Source organism: Sesamum indicum, linkage group LG3 (assembly GCF_026168435.1).
Source record: "Sesamum indicum cultivar Baizhima isolate 11 linkage group LG3, ASM2616843v1, whole genome shotgun sequence".
Taxonomy (NCBI): domain Eukaryota; kingdom Viridiplantae; phylum Streptophyta; class Magnoliopsida; order Lamiales; family Pedaliaceae; genus Sesamum; species Sesamum indicum.
In genome coordinates, this window is record NC_142659.1 from 21587961 (window position 1) to 21605969 (window position 18009).

Below are 18009 nucleotides of genomic sequence, written 5' to 3' on the forward strand. Positions count from 1 at the left end.
ACGATGATTAAATATGGTCAATATAGTTATCGTGATTTTCAATTATAAGTTTTGGTCGCGCTTACAGAAACAATGAGAAATATCCATTATACAATCGTAGTTAATTAGTAAATTTTTCTTTTTTTAATTATTATTATGTTAATTAATCATGAGTAAAAATCATATTTGTTCTTATGGCTCATCTAAAATGATTTTTCAATCATTATTGTGGTAATATTTAAGTCTATATATTATGACGATCATTTTAAAATTTAACTCTATATTATTTTCTCAAATTCATTTTTTCCAACTAGTCGTCAATATTATTTTTAAAATTTATTATTATTATTTTATTATTTTGATAAAATTCCAAATAAAATACTCAAATTGTTAAAGTAAAATTCCAGAAAAGATTAGTTTTTTTCCCCTTATAGAAGTGATAATCATATTATTGTATTAATATTTCAATAAATTGTATGTATAAGTTCATCGATACATTATTATTATGACAAACAATATTTAAAATAAATTATAATAAATCCACATAAAATAAAACAAATGCCTACACATTTGATGAGATTGAACACATGACCTCAAATTTGTTCCTGAGATATTAGTCATACTTATTGCTAAAATTCTATAAATCAATTATCAACATTTAGTAATAAATTATAGTCAATTAATAATAATTATTCAATAGAATAAATAACTATTATTACTATTAAAATAAATTAAAATTCTAGTGAAATTCAAATACATAACCTCAAAGCCACAAAGCCTCAATTTACTACTAAGTTAGGAGTTACCTTATATAAAGTACTAGCCGTTATAACACGTTATTTTTATGTGCATGTAATAAATAATCTTTTATATTTTAGAATATATTATAAATAAGAGTAAAATACATAAAACCAGTATATTATATTACATTAATAAAAAAAGAAAGAAAAATATTATTAATTAATGTAAATTTTGAAAAATTGAATAAGTTAGTTATTTTGTCATGAAAGACATTTTTGACATCACCAAAAAAATTAGTGTGGCGATGTTAATAACTGTCGTTACGAGCATAAAGAGCTTTTTCTTTTTATATTAATATAGATAACAGTGGTAGAAATTAGTGGGGTCAGAACTTTGATTATTAGTTAAGTTGGTAAAGAAATTATGATTGTGAATCTTAATTATTATTAGCGATGACTAACTCAAGATTTGATAGATGGTGAGAGGTGATTGGTCCGATCGGGGGGTAATGATTTCACCTAAAGAAATTCCAAACTTTTGTCTTGGGATATTGATTATGACTCCAATTTTGAGGAAAAATTTCTAGGTTTGTTACGAGGTTTAGAATTTTGGAATCATCATCGTTCTTCCATCCTATAACATTTAGGTATTATTACATTTAAAATTCTTGTTTCGTGTTTATTACAAATTATCCTTAATTTTAGCGTAATATAGGTGTCATTACTGACAAGAAAAACATACGAGTAGTTTGTATAATTGATTACTTGAAAATACCCTAAAATAATTGATTATTCCCTACATTATAAATTATCATAGCTTAAAAATTGTAATAAATTAATATTATTTACCACCGATCAGATAAAATCGACGGTGAAATTTAATTATTGACCATGATTAATTAATATTTTTTATTTTACATTTGATCAAAATATTTGACATAGTTTTTAGTTATACCAAATGTTTTGGCATCACTTGCATAAACAACAGCTAATAACAATTGTGTAATCGTGGTTAATTAGCATTCCTCATGATTCATCACTTTTAATTATGATAAGTAATCATAATAAAATATTTTTAAATTATTAATTTAAATTAATTATTTATATTTTTAAAATATTTTATAAATAATACGAAAATGTGATAGGAGATGTATAATGTATGAAAATAGGCTTCAAATTCAGGCACTTGAATGGTCTTGAATAGCCTGCGTGCTGAACCAATCCGCTGTGCCTCGTTTGTTAGTTTCAATTGGGTTAAATATATCCAATTAAATATACTATCTTATAATTCACTTTAACCAAAGAGAATAGGCAGGAGAAATCGTACTTAAATGTTCTCTGTCTTCTTCACTTATCTTATTTTTTAGGCTAAATTCCTTTTTATTGTCTGTATTTTTCTAAATTAATTAAAAAAATTCTGTGATTTGAAAATAGGCAAAAAATTCCCTCGTATTTTATAAACCCCTGCAAAATATCTCATGCCATTAGGAATTGATGGAGCGTGCACTGCACGTGCAAGTGGTGGGGACTGTTTTGGCATCCTTGTATGATTTTTTTATTGCTATTATAACTAAAATGCCCCTATATAACTATATAATAGTTTTTGGACATTTTTTAGTTGCTTAAGTTTTTTAATGTTAAAATTTAAATTAAAATCATAATACAAAATTTAATTATCTTAACGAATATGGATTTTAATGAATTAAAAAAATTATACATTATTATTTTTATTTTAAAATTATTTAAAAATATACTTATATTAAATAAAAGTACCAAAAACATAAAATAATTACACTATATACTAAATTTTATTTTTCAAATTTAAATATGTACATGAATATAAATCTTAAATAGTCATAATTTATAAATTAATTTGAATTATTATTTAGGTTAAATATTTTATTAATTATATTATTTTTTATAAATAATATTTATATTTAAACTAGTATTATATATTTAAACAAAAAAAGGAAAAAAATTTGAGAAAAAATTGTCGCCGCGGCCCCCGCACAAGAGGGCAACGACGTTTGGACGACATCGTCGTCACCAGATCAGATTTGGACAACAACGACGTCGCTAGATTTGGGGGCCCTCTTTCTTTTGTCTGGGCTATGATAGATCAGATTTGGACGATGATGACGTCGTCAGATATGATTATCACTCTCTTTTCTTTGCCGATCGCCGTCCTCTTTCTTTTTTTCCCGTCACCCTCTTTATTTTTTCTGAGCAACGTCTCCAGATCAGATCTGGGCAACAACGATATTGCCAGATCTAGGGATTGTCTTTCTTATATCTAGGCTATGACAGATCAAATTTGGACGACGGCGACGTCACCAGATACGATTATCGCCCTCTTTTCTTGCCAACCATCACCCTCTTTTCTTTGCCGGCCGTCGTCCTCTTTCTTTTTTTCCGTCACCCTGTTTATTTTTTCTAAGCAACGTCGCCAATTGGGGCTTGGCGGGGTGGGAACGGGGGTTGGAGTGGGTGGGGGAGTAGGTTCCTTTTTTAAAAATTATTTTTATAATATATATTTAATAAATCTAAACCCTTTATTTTTTTATAAATCTAAAATTTAATAGTTAAGATTAATTAATTAGATTTAACAGCTCTTATCTAATCAATAAAGATTCAACGATCATAAAAAAAGAATAATATGTAATATGTAAGGACATAACAATCATTTCATCAAAAACTTAACGCCGTTAATTATACTTAACAGAGAGGGACAATTGAGTTGAAAACACCCTATTTTCAAATTAAAAAAAAAATTTATTGAGTTTTTAAAACACAAGGAATCTTATGTAACCTATTGTTTTTTACTTTATTTTGGTAAACAAAAACGAAAAAGCAGGAGTGTCAAGGGCCAATACCTTTTTTCTATCGACACATTGAGAAAATCACTTTTATTTGAGAAGTTTCATTTGAGATTTTAAAATGCCTTTTTTTTTTTATTTTATAAGTATTTGATAGTTTTGGCGATGTGATTGTTGATTTGTTTTTAATTTTCTTGTGGTTGTGCACATGAAATGAGTAATTGCTAAGAATCAATGCGGTTTTATTCTAAAGTAATCGTGGCCGATCGCTAAAACCTACACATAAGGAGACTATCATGATTTTATGACAACGATAAGTATCATGACTTTTCATCGATACAATTTTATTTAAAAATATAAGGCTTAAATAAATTTTACACCCTTAAGGTATATCACCTCAATTACCCCCCTAAACTAAATAAATCTTCACTTACCCCATCTCTTTGTTATAATCCTTTAAATTAAATTAAATAGACAAAATTATCCTTGACTATTAATAATATAATATATTCACTTGATTACCCTTTATAATAAAATATATCAATCAATTTGACTTAAAATTTAATGAAACTACGATGTTTATAAATTAATAATAGATTAGTGTAAATTAATTAAGTATAAAATAATTATTTTAAATTTGAGCAGATAAGTGTCGTATTGTTTAACGATTATTTAAAAATGCAATAGTTTCAAATTAATGAATAAAAATGTATTTTTAATATTAAAAATTTACTCATACCAATATTCTTACTCACGGGTATTTTAGTATATAAACTCTATCCGTTCCTAAAAAAATTTGTTTCAATAGGTATATGTGTTCGAGTTTCGATCTAATGTAAAAATATCAGGTACGAGTCTGGTTACTCACTATTAAAATAGTTTGGATTTAGGTATTATCCATAAATTGACAAGCCTAACATGTTGGACCTGGAGTTAGGTTAAGAAATTAAAAAAATTTACATTATGTTTGGTTTTGTTTTTAACTTGTTTTTGGGTATTTTGTGGAGATAGAGAGAGAAAAACAAAGATAAATAAAAATAAGTTAGAGATAGTGTGTATGTTTGGATTTGTTTTTGGAGATAATATAAAATAAGTATGTTATGTTTGATGTTGGGTAGTGGGGAGACAAAAAATACTGTTCATTGTCAAATCATGTCTCTTTTATATATATTTATATATATATGTGTATAAAAATATATATAATTTATTTAGTTCTGAGTGGATTAAAATAAATATTATTTTCTAATTATATATGTATGGAAATGAAAAAAATAATTTATGTAAATACACTTTTAAAAATAATTAAATGCACTCTAATAATGGATTAACAATATTTTTTGTTAGTTGTTCTATTCGAGGTGATAAATTTAAATACATTATTCAAATAATATAATATATGAATTAACCGCGTAGAATAATTATATTATTTTATATTTTTTAAAATTTTTAATTATTCCAATGATGTAGAAAATATTACGTATAAAATATTAAGTGGTTAAAATAAAATATATTTGTATTTAAAAATCAAATATATTTGTATTTAAAAATCAAATATTTAGAAACAAGACAAAATACTTAGAAACAAGACAAAAACATGGCAAAACAAGCAATGGCAAACATTGCTTCTGTTTTGGGCCATCTCTGAGATGGCCCAAAACCGAAAACAAACATAAGGTTACTATTTGAGAACAACAATTATTTTGTCAATCCCAAATTATCTCATTTGACATTTGAACACCAAAACGATAGACTGGACAGCAACTTGAGGTGAGGACGGCGAGGGAGGTTGAGGAATTCGGTGATTATACGTTGAATTAGGATAGTTTTTGAGTTTTGACCATTTTGTTCATAATCAAGCCGCCTAAAATTTTTCCATGCGATCACACGTGCTGAAAAGCAACCAAACATCAAATCTTTTGCAGAGGGGTGTTTACAAAAGTTCACTCTGAGCAATTATCAATTTTTCAATACAAATTGATCTGGGAAGTTGCTTTAGTACTCATTGTGTTTATTTTTTGCCTAATAAAAGATCTATTTATTTGTCAAAATTCACCAAATTTATTAATATTAATAAAAAAAATATGAATAAAGTTCCATATTTAACCATAATTAATTTAAACTTGACTTATTATAGGTCAAACAAATATAATCTGACTATAAGTGGAGTATTGTCAGAAATGATTTATTTGACATACGATAAACAAATAATAAGTCAATCAGATATATATAAATATGATTTTTCATCCCTTTTCTTTTTGTTAACATTTTGGCTTACGAAGGGATTTATTTATTAGATAAAAACAAACGTTTGGAGTATTTGATGTAATTAAATCTACATATAATTACATCAAATTTCATGAAAGAGTAGTGTAACTATCACTTATTTTAAATTCAATTGTCAATCTAATAGTGAATGTTGAAAATATCTGAAAATGTGAAAAATGGAAAAAAATTGAAGTTGAAGTGATGGAAAAACAAATTAATATAATAGATGTAGAAAGTCAGATTATGCTGCTTATGCTTTTTTTACTTGAATCAACTTAAAATAAATAGTTTAAAAGCATAAATTATAAAACAAAAATACTCTTTCAAGAAAAAGCTACTAAGTGCTTATTCTAAACTGTTGTAGACACCGACTAAGCTTATAGCGTTTTAGTTTTAAATGTTGTAAGATATTTTCATAAAAAAAATGACGAAACATCTTATAAAATATTTTAAACGCGTTATAAATTCACCCAAATGCCCTCTAAATTCCGCAAGAAAATTATATATTATTGCAAATGAAGGTAGCTTATTGGGCAGCCCATGAAATCAGTGTGATTGGGCCGACAACACTCCTCCAACTTTTACTCTATCTGATACCTGACATTAATCAGAACGTTGCCCAATTTCTGTTCTCTCTTCCACACCTTAAAAGAGGAAAAAAGAAATAACAAAGATATAAATTCTAGTATTTTTCTTTAATTTAATTTCTGCATCATGATCCATAAATGCTAGATGGAAAATTTTTATTTTAGTTCTTTAAGTACAAATACATTGTGTTTTTGGTCCTTAATTTTTAAAAAACACATTTAATATTGTAAGTTTCTTAATTTTAACATATTTAGTCCTATAATTATCTAAATATCAAATGAAGTCCTACATTTGTCTGAATTAAATATTTACTCCTCTAGTTTACTAAACTTGACACTTTTAGTACTAGATTTGAATGCCCACCGGAAAATACATGTATTCCTCATGCATGGATGCGGCTAGCCAAATGAAATGATATTATTTATACTTCTAAAGTTATAACAATTTTAAATTTCCAACTTCCCTTTGTTTTATTTGATAGGAGCAAAAACTGAAGTCTTTGAACCCGAAATCTTTAGGCCGAATATTTAATAAGTCTAAAAAAAGAACTTGTGAAACAAAATGTTAGCATTCCGATAATCAAGTCAAAAAACGCTTGTAGAAAAATAAACTCCAAGAAGAATGAAATAGCAACAAGTGCTTAAAAGGTGAAATAATAATTTTACTGATAAAAGTACTCAAGTAATTGGTTAATATGTGTGCGTTAAGAGAATATTGTCTGAAACCGAAAGGGAAGGTTGGTTTTTCTAGTTGTAGCTCCTAGCAGATGAGAAGGCAGGATCCATGGGACTCGGGTCAGCGCTTGCTGTGGACGAGTCTCCTAAAAGTTAGAAAGTTATTGGTAGAGATCTCTAGGGAGTCTTGGTTGTGAGGGAAATTTATGATGAAATAAGCTTCTTGAGAAGTACGCCTCGAGCTTTCAGGAGGTATTGGGGTGTTAATATTATTTTCTCGTCTTTGTCACAGTTTATATGACCACTTGCTCATTTTTAGAACAAATGATCTCCTGCCACCGAGAAGAATGACCAACTCAACTACCAAATCAACACTAGATGCCTTGGGCTGATAAGCGTGGATCATGGCCCATTCATTCTTGGGCCATGTACCTCAAGGCCCTCGACCACTAATCCATCCTCAAGATTTTGTTTTTTACCTAAAAAAAAGTAGGATGTTCGGGTTTTAGAGAACGGGTTTCAAATACACATTTGTACCGATACTAACTTTTTCTCATCCAGAAGGATTATTATGCATTTATTTGACAGGATTTTGGCTTCATTAAAAAAGAGAATATGACATTATCAGTATGATTAAAGATTATAGGGTTTGAGGAGATAAAAGGATTTTTGAGAATTAGGACATGAGTCTCTTTCTATAAACAACTAAATTTCTAGGGTTTATTCGTGTTTATGAGATTAATAAAATGCGTGAAAAGATCGTATTTTTTTTCTTGATTAAAATTCTTAATTGTCGATAATTTTAGGACTAAAAATATTAAATTTAATAAATTAAAGAACCAAAAATATTATATACAAATAAATATAGAATTTAATCTGATCACCAGGTAATTATAGACTTAATATGCCAAAATTATAAATTAAAGAATCAAATGATTTTTTTTCAAAAAATAAAAGGTAAAAATTTGCAACACAGCTACACTTACCCAACTAAAAATAAAATTTTGCTATGATACGCCATAAACCCAACTTCTGTCTCTCACCACTCTCACGCAGTTCACGCACTAAAAATCTGGAAACCCTCCCCTTTATAAACCCCCCTCATCATCCATAGTGTCAGCAATTGCAGCCAAACATGGCGTCGATAGCATCAGTTTCAATGGACATGGCCGCTGCCTTTATGGGATTAGCTAAAAGCCGCGCGTCTCCGCTTTCCTCTGTAAACGCCACCCTTTTCTTCTGCAGAAACAGACCCAAAATTGCTGCTCAAACGCGCAAAATCTTGAGCAGAAGCTGCAGCGCTTCTGCCAATTCAAGAATTGTGTTTTCATCGAAGCAGCCAAGAAAATGCTTTTCCCGCAGGTTTACTGTCTCTTCCGCCACCACATCCGCCCCGGAAACTGAGGATTCTGATGTTATGACTAAAATTCCTCCTGACAATAGAATCCCAGCTACCATTATCACCGGCTTCTTGGGTTCTGGGAAGGTATTCGCGATGTTTTGAATTGTTGTTTTGTGTTTGTGCTGGAGCAATGCTGTTCAAGTTCGTTATGTAAATTTCTTGTGTTTATTTTGCTAACAAAAGTGGTTTTGTTTTGTTTCTGATTGAATTATTTCAAGTTTATCTTTCGACTCAGATTGATGAGAACTTGTATTAGTTGTACTTCGTAATCCTGGAAATGGATATTTTTATGTTTTTTATTTTCTGGGTGAGGTTGTTGTTATTAATGTTGCAGGATCGAAAGATTCCATTTCTTGGTCCTCTTTTGAGAGCGTACTATTAGTTTCATTAGTTGGTTTTTTGCTATCAGTGTTTAGTGGAACTGAATTCTGCCCAATCAGTGGGAAAGTTTTCTTATCCTTTTTTTCTTTTTCCGTGAAGGACGATGATTTTGCTTGTAATGGTCATGGTGTTGTAGTGCTAAAGTTTTAATCTTGCTCAAAGCAGAATGTGTTTGAGTTTCTAGTTGAAGTAAATGGCACAAACTCTTGTCATAATTCCTATAATAACGTGATGAAGATGTTGTTCTGAGCTTTGTTGCCCCAGCTGATTAATCCGTGAATGCAAGAATGTAGGTTGTCAGTTATGCTTTTTAGCATGTTGAGTAAAGATAGAGTCAAAACTTCAATATTTGTGTTGTAATTTCTTAATTCTGATTTTGATTCACTCACTAGATAAGAAAACGAAGGGCCTGCCCGTTCCTCTATGTGATACCTAACTGGATAGTCTTCATGTTGCTTTTGTCTAATAGATCCTTTCTGCTTGTGCTAATTGTTTGACAGACAACCTTGTTAAATCACATCTTGACTGCTGATCATGGGAAACGCATTGCAGTTATTGAAAATGAGGTATGTGGTATAGTTGGTATATTATTGGTCCAGTGGCTCTTAAATAAACGAAATCCGCGTCTAGATTACCTGCCTCGCTAAACATATTGTGGATTTTAAATCTATTGGTCCTCTATGTTTGAAGGATTGAAAAGGATTGGAAATGGAGTTGCCTGGTTTTCCCTCAAGGGCATTGCGGCGCCCTGTGCTCTTGATGGAAATTAAAGGATTCCTTTTATTTTTATTTGAAATTTTGAGGCATGTAATTATTTTGGCAATCCAGCTGGATTTAGTAATATTTGAATTATTTTGGATTGTCAGTATGGTGAAGTTGACATTGATGGCTCTCTAGTTGCCGCTAAAGCTGCTGGAGCTGAGGACATTATTATGCTCAACAATGGGTGTTTGTGTTGCACTGTGAGAGGTGATCTTGTCCGGATGATTTCAGAACTTGTCGCTAAGAAGAAAGGAAATTTTGATCATATTGTTATTGAGACAACAGGTAAAATAGATTGTTTACATAATATTTTTGCATTGAGAATTTGATATTATCAATTACCACGTACGTATATCAAATGTACCATGTTCAGCATTCTAAGATTAGGCATGGCTGTAGTTTTCTCCCTCATTTTGATAGTATAATAATTTAACTGAAGTATCAATGTCCGCTTGCCGCCACTTGTCTTTCATTTTCCAGGATTAGCAAACCCAGCCCCAATTATTCAGACATTTTATGCTGAGGATCAGATTTTTAATGATGTTAAACTCGATGGAGTGGTCACACTTGTTGACGCTAAGCATGTAGGGTTTCACCTTGATGAAGTTAAGCCTAAAGGTGTTGTCAATGAGGCAGTAGAGCAAATTGCTTATGCTGACCGCATCATTGTAAACAAGGTAAGAGTTGGCTATCTCTTCTGAGTCTGACCTCTAGTAAATGCTGCTGCAAGTCGTGTCAGTGGGAACTATTTGCTCAGTCTGACTTTTAGCCTTTCACATACTGCATGGGTGATTTGTGAATCAGTTGCTTCACAATAATGCATGACATTCTGATGTGATATTTTGTTCTGAAGACTGATTACATGACATTTTGATCACAGACTGATCTTGTCCGCGAACCAGAGGTTGCTTCTGTGGTTGAACGGATAAGGGTAGGTATCCTTCAAATTTGCTTTTTGACTAATTCAACTTCCTGGTAAATATATTACCCAGGAATCCTTTCTTACGAGTTTTTTTCCTACAATGCAGAGCATAAATCGCATGGCCCAGCTAAAGCGAACACAGTATGGACAAGTTGATTTGGATTATGTTCTTGGTATTGGAGGCTTTGACTTAGAAAGGTGTACTTCATTACCATCATGAATTTTTTAAGCGGCTTTTTCTTTGTAATTGATTACTCTTGTTGATTCTTTCCTTAATACATCTCCTGTATTCTTTGCTAGTTTTAGAAAGTATGATTTTAGGTATACTTCATCTGAAGTTAATTGAATATGTGCAGAATTGATAGTGCTGTTGAAACTGACCACTCGGAGGAAGATCATGCTGTTCACAGCCATGAACACGATCACCACCACGATCACCATCACCATCACCATGACCACGAACACGAACACGACCACGCACATGGTAAATCCAATTTTCCAATCTTCAGCATTCTGAATATTGACTTCGATAATGCAATTATGTTTTTGATCTTCATTCTAATGATCCAAACAGTCCACCACAATCTCTGTCAACACTTACATGTTTCATGGTACTCCAGTTTTCACTTTTATCCTGGTATTGCTACGAAACAAATTATGCAATTGATTTTATCTCTATCCAAGGATGAAGTGCATTCCTGAATTTTAATAGAAACTATAGCCAAGATCATTTTGATACTGTTGTGATCCGTCTTTTCCTCTTCCTGCAATTAGGGCAGAAAGTGAAAGCTACATCTACATTCTACTAATGCATGCAATGTCAGCCGTGAATTGGTCTAGATGCCAACAAATACTACCTTACTGTTCATTGAACTCATTTTAATATGATATTGCACCGATGGGATGCATTTCTTGTTTTCAAACTGCACTTAAGAGACTCTTTCTATGCTTATTTCTTTCCAATTTCGTTATCCACTATCTTGTTGGTCTGTCATATGTTTTATTATTCTAACTGTAACATTTGCCACCTGACATCTACTCAAGTACAAAATAACGTTAAAGAGTGGTGTTACTGCCACCTTTACCATGTTTTCAACTTCTAAGCGACTACATGAGGTGCTAACTCCTTCACTCCGATGCAGAACATCATGATCACCATTCCCACGACCATACCCATGACCCCGGTGTTTCTTCAGTCAGCATAGTTTGTGAAGGGACCTTGGATCTTGAAAAGGTTAGTTGCATGGTCTAACTTATTTTTTGTTATAATTTCACTTTCCACAATACAAATAAGATAAGTCTTTTAACCTTTTCTTCTGTTGCTTTTGATAAAGAGTTAGACAGATGTAATGACTTGAGCATTTGATGTTTCATATTTCAGGCCAACATGTGGCTAGGTACCCTGTTGTTAGAGAGAAGTGAGGACATATACCGTATGAAAGGCCTTCTATCTGTTGACGGCATGAATGAGAGATTTGTTTTTCAGGTGAGTGTCGACCCTGCAGAGCTACTCATTGACCTTATATATAGTTCCATCCTATTCTCTTGTTTCTTTGAGTGCTCATGCATCATCGTTCTACCCTAGTTGGCCTGATCATTTTCAGCGTTAACTTTTGGATGCTCGTTTGTTATTTATGTTATTTTCTCTATCATCTCACTGCTGCAAAATTACGAGATTTAGTATATGTGTATCCTCCTATACATCTCACCATCATTAATTATTAATTTAACCAACTTCTGTGACCTTACAGGGCGTGCACGACATATTCCAAGGTTCACCAGACAGGTTATGGGGCTCGGATGAACCAAGAATAAACAAGCTTGTATTCATCGGAAAGAACCTTGATGCAAAGGAATTGGAGAAGGGGTTTAAGTCCTGTCTACTATAGTTTGGAGAAGCCATAGGTTTTGAGTTCTGAATAGATGTTCCGTTGTCATCTCTAGGTCAATAACACGGTCGAATGTCCTTGAGCAGACTACATGTTTAAAACCTTGATTTATTACATCATTGCTTTTAGTAAATATACAGGTCTTGATCTTTACTATATTTCATGTTTTATTTTTGTTGTGATGGGAGTAAAATTGTTGGTCATATAGTTGTCTTTTATAATCACTTGGACATATATGCAAGTGTCTAATTTTGGAAAGTTGAGGGTCAAAATATTCATTTTAAGAATTGAGGGGCGAAATCTTTAATTTAAGAAGTTGGAGGGTATAAGCTGTTATTTACCCTTTTTCTTATTTAAGATTAAGATGAGCTATTTTTGCTTCATTTTTGAACTTAAAAAAAGTAGAATTAAATCAGATTGTAATATAATTTACAAGATCTTCACTTTATTAAAGCAACTCAAATCTCATACTAGGAGAACAAAGTTTTTATTTTTAATTTTTTAATACTTAAAACACCCAACACACAACCATACATCCAAAATTAGTTCATAGAAAAGTTTGAAGTATTGGGGTTTCCCCAGGACGACAGAGTTAACAAGGGTATCTACATACACATGTATCTATTACTTGGCATTCTCCCTTTGCTGCATGTCCTTTAAAGTTCTCGCAAACCTGACTACATGACTTCTCCTCACAGAAGCTACTCTGGTAGTGAATTTCAATACTGCACTCATTTCCCAAACTCACTTCACTCCCTGCAGCGCAGTACACATCCACACTCAATTCATACTAATGTCGTCCATGAATGAAATAACTAGCAATATCTTCTGTAGCTTATGCACAATGCTAAATCAGACAAAAATTACAAGTTTATGTATTTTAATTGTTGGTGATTCAAATCCTAATGTAAAATGTACAATTATAAATAGAGAAGTTTATTTTGATATATTTTAAGACATGTAATATTGTTTCTTATATACACACAAAAATAAAGTATCACGGCAGCTAGTTTATAAAGAAAAAGTGGGGGAAAAATTATAAAATCACATAATCCCACAAGCTTTTCTTTTCTTTTCTTTTTTATTTAAGTTATGAATTAAAAATACAAGATGAAAACATATAAATATAAATTAGAATAATTAATGAATAATTTACCTTGAAGGAAAAAGAGGGCAAAAAGGATATACACAGAAACTTGGACTAACTTCATTTTTTGAGATTCCTATTTGTCTTCTTAGCCTGCACAGAAATGATATGATTTGATATGTGCAGTAGTGTGTTTTAAAGAGCATTGTGGGTTGTAATGACAACAATCTGTAATATTATTACAATGGATTATTACTACTCCCATACTCCAAGGAAAAGACCTTTCATGTAATCATGAAGATTTCAACAACATTTCCACAAAATATGCACAATATTATTTACACTGTCAGTTTGACCACGTAATCTTGCTCTGCTTGCGCATTGATTGTAAATAAGAAATTTTGGTTGAATAATTTATTTATATTCTCAATTTAGAATAGACACATAATTTTATTCTTAAAGACAACGTCAAATGATATGGCTTGTGATTTGATCGATGTCTCATTACACAAGGTGTTGTCGTTTTGACTGTTACGAGTTTTTCGATTTTGTCATGAAAAAACGCATCGCTAGAAAAAGGAGGATATTGGGCTTATAAAATGTTTAAACCCCTCATTTACAATCAATTTGGGAGTTATGTAGTTTGAATAAAAAATCATATTTTAATAAAATTATAATTCATAGTTTATAACCTTATCATAACTATTTTCATTTAATTCTTTGTTATGCCCTATTAAATAATTTATTAAATTAAAAATGATGTCAGTTTTAAGATTTGATTACAATCTGCATTGGTATAATTAATTATAAAATTGTGCATCCAAACGAAACAGATTATTCCAAACGTGGTTGTAGGAATAGATGGGGAAGTATTTTAACATAGCAATAAATCGATATTTATCTTTTTCAAAGAGTATTATTTTGTCAATTCATCATATTATTATCTATATTAATATAAAACAAAGATTATCTACACTTACAAATAATAATCAGTTATATTATTACATTAATTTTAAAATATGACAACCATATCAATAATTAGATCATTTTTAAAATAAATTGTAATTACTTTTATTTTTTTTTTATAAAAATAACTTCATGTTATTTTAATACCACAAGTACTTTTGTCGTTGTGCCAATAATACACAAATTGATTTTATTTATTTTCAATGTAATTTATTAATTATTAATTTAATTTTTATTTATAATATAAAAAAATATTTATTATATACATGGAAAGAAAAGAAAATTCAACCGACTCAAACGGCTTAACCGAACCGGTCCAAACTCGGCCATTAATGGTTCTGCAATTCCCGGTTCTACTGCAAAATCCTAATCCCTAAATTTTGATCAAACTTCGGATAGCAACACCCAAAATAAGGAATCAATCAAATTCAGGAGAGAAAGAAGTACATAGAGAACCTAGTTTATTAGTAAAAGGAAAAGGAGTGAAGAAACATTTAAGCTCCACCATTACGCCGTGCGAATCCGCTGAACTTTAATCTTCTTCCCCGCCACACAGCAAGCATCTGTTGTTCTTTCTCTTGTCTGGAAGATCCCTCAAATATGGTATGTGCTTTTGAGCATTTTTTCGCTTTTTTTTTTTTTCCTACTTGATTTATTACACATATTGGCCGTTGTTTTAATCTGATTTGGGTGTTCGTGTTTTTTTTTTTCCCTTGATGATTTGCTAAGCTCAAGTTCAGTTTAGTTTTTGAAGAACTGGCTCTGATTTTGTTTCTGAATTCCTTTTAAGTTCTCGTGTAATATCACCAATTTATGCTACCTTGTGAAATGGGTTTTAGGGTTTATGGTATTCGAATTTTTTCTAAGGATTTCATGGGAAATAATGTCACTGGGATTTCTGAGCTTTGCTTGTTTTTGTCAAGATATGTGCCTTTTGAATTGTGAAATTTTGGTATTATATGCATGTTTGTTGTTTGTGATGTTCAGCTTCATGCAGTTCTCTGACCTGTTTTAGGGTTCAATTTTTCAGGACATGATAGAAGAAGATGATGATTATGTTGAGTATGTTCCGGTGGCCAAACGCCGTGCACTTGAAGCGCAGAAGATTCTCCAGCGCAAGGGAAAGTCTTCCGCACTTGATGAAGAGATTGAAAAGCAGAAACTTGTTGAGGCTAAACCAAGTTTATTAGTTAAAGCTTCTCAGCTGAAGAAAGAGCAGCCTGAAATCACCCAAACCGAGCAAATAATAATGCAGGAAAAGGAGATGATTGAACATCTATCAGACAGGAAAACTTTGATGTCAGTTCGGGAGCTGGCCAAGGGCATAACTTATACGGAGCCTTTGTTGACAGGGTGGAAGCCGCCGCTGTCCATTAGAAGGATGTCAAAGAAGGCTTGTGATGCCATCAGGAAGCAGTGGCACATTATTGTGGATGGAGAAGATATTCCCCCGCCAATCAAGAATTTTAAGGACATGAGATTTCCAGAACCCATTTTGAAGAAGTTAAAAGCTAAGGGGATTGTGCAGCCCACACCTATCCAAGTGCAGGGACTGCCGGTAATTCTGTCAGGAAGAGATATGATTGGGATTGCTTTCACGGGATCTGGAAAGACCTTAGTTTTTGTGCTGCCACTCATTATGATAGCATTGCAGGAGGAGGTGATGATGCCAATTGCTCCTGGGGAAGGACCATTTGGGTTGATTGTTTGCCCTTCAAGGGAGCTTGCAAGGCAAACATATGAAGTTGTAGAACAATTTCTGGAACCAATGAGAGAGGCAGGTTATCCAGAATTGCGACCTTTGCTTTGCATCGGAGGGGTTGATATGAAGTCACAACTTGATGTAGTAAAACGAGGAGTCCACATTGTGGTTGCTACGCCAGGGAGGCTCAAGGATATGCTAGCAAAGAAGAAAATGAACCTTGACAACTGCCGGTAGGGATAATCCTCTATTTTCTTTTCGTTTTTTTCTTTGCCTTTTGTTTCTAAATACTTTGGAGTTTATGTTGCTTGGACCTATATGCATTTCAAGTAAAATTTGTAAATATAGTGCACTCTTCCCACGACCCTCCATTTTGTTCGGTGCTGGAAGTGGATCTTCTATTGCGGGGTGTCACTTTTGTGTCTCCATCATTGTAGGATTTACCTGATTGCTTTCCATCTTCTTGAACGTGGAGTTTTCAAGTTTAGCTGCTCACATCACATTGTCAAGTAGTCTCCGGTCTTGGATGAGTAGATATAGCGCCGTGAGCATAATTTGTGATTTATTGTTTATACAAGTCCTGTTATAGTTAAAACAAATAGACTTTATGAGAATAGCTTGTTATCAATTTAAAGAATTGATGTTTTAGATACCTTGTTTCTTTTAGTCCTTGGAATGAGTGCCATTTATGCATATGTTCTTTCTTGTTTACTGATATATGGATTAAAGTATTCATTGTGGTAAATATTAAAAAAATTTCGCTTTTCTGCAGGTATCTAACATTGGATGAGGCAGATCGTTTGGTGGACCTGGGCTTTGAAGATGACATTAGAGAAGTGTTTGATCACTTCAAAGCCCAAAGGCAGACCCTTCTATTTTCTGCCACCATGCCCACAAAAATTCAGAATTTTGCTAGAAGTGCACTGGTAAAGCCTGTAACCGTCAATGTGGGCAGAGCTGGAGCTGCAAATCTTGATGTGATTCAAGAAGTTGAATATGTAAAACAGGAGGCAAAGATTGTTTATCTTCTTGAGTGCTTGCAGAAGACACCACCCCCGGTTTTAATATTCTGTGAGAACAAAGCAGATGTGGATGATATTCATGAGTATCTTCTCTTAAAGGGAGTTGAAGCTGTTGCAATACATGGAGGGAAAGATCAAGAAGAGAGAGAATATGCAATTGCGTCCTTCAAGGCTGGCAAGAAGGACGTTTTAGTGGCTACTGATGTGGCATCCAAAGGTCTTGATTTTCCAGATATCCAACATGTCATCAACTATGATATGCCAGCTGAAATAGAAAACTATGTCCATAGGATTGGAAGAACTGGGCGATGTGGGAAAACAGGAATTGCCACGACATTTATTAACAAGAACCAGAGTGAGACAACTCTGCTTGATTTGAAGCACCTGTTGCAAGAGGCAAAACAGAGGATACCACCTGTTCTGGCTGAGCTCAACGATCCAATGGAAGATGCCGAGGCAATAGCTAATGCAAGTGGAGTCAAAGGGTGTGCCTATTGTGGTGGTCTTGGTCATCGTATTCGTGATTGCCCCAAGTTGGAGCATCAAAAGAGCATGCAGATCGCCAGTTCAAGGAGGGATTACTTCGGTTCTGGGGGCTACCGTGGGGAAATGTGATTCACACTCTTCTGTATGTTTTATATTTTGTATTACTCTTTAGAACGTTCATAGTGACAAACAATTTCACATATCATTTTGATGTTTAAAGTTGGAATGTTATTTTGAATGAAAGAGTTTTAACCCCAACTCTTGAGGTCAAGTTTATATTATTGTGAAAGATTGTTGACTGATAACAATGTTAGAAGAGGTCAAACTA

At 32.3% G+C, this 18009-nt stretch overlaps 2 protein-coding genes and 1 long non-coding RNA gene across 3 annotated transcripts; 2 read left to right on the forward strand and 1 right to left on the reverse strand.

Annotated features, from left to right (window-relative positions):
• Positions 1-8079: 8079 nt before the first annotated feature.
• On the forward strand, positions 8080-12551 carry LOC105158350 (uncharacterized). The gene is made up of 10 exons (XM_011075078.3): positions 8080-8548; positions 9346-9411; positions 9712-9892; positions 10088-10284; positions 10488-10538; positions 10636-10727; positions 10886-11013; positions 11672-11763; positions 11911-12015; positions 12281-12551. The coding sequence occupies exons 1-10, from the start codon at positions 8198-8200 to the stop codon at positions 12416-12418; spliced, it is 1401 nt and encodes a 466-aa protein (XP_011073380.1). The 5' UTR covers positions 8080-8197; the 3' UTR covers positions 12419-12551.
• Positions 12552-12949: 398 nt separating this feature from the next.
• Positions 12950-13695, reverse strand: LOC148788789 (uncharacterized). Its single transcript, XR_016064955.1, has 2 exons — positions 13575-13695; positions 12950-13174 (listed from the first exon to the last, which is right to left on the reverse strand). It is a non-coding gene; the product is annotated as an uncharacterized LOC148788789 (long non-coding RNA).
• Positions 13696-14845: 1150 nt separating this feature from the next.
• Positions 14846-17939, forward strand: LOC105158351 (DEAD-box ATP-dependent RNA helicase 35). The gene is made up of 3 exons (XM_011075080.3): positions 14846-15074; positions 15502-16406; positions 16946-17939. Exons 1-3 carry the CDS (start codon positions 15072-15074, stop codon positions 17808-17810), a joined length of 1773 nt encoding a protein of 590 aa, XP_011073382.1. The 5' UTR covers positions 14846-15071; the 3' UTR covers positions 17811-17939.
• Positions 17940-18009: the final 70 nt, after the last annotated feature.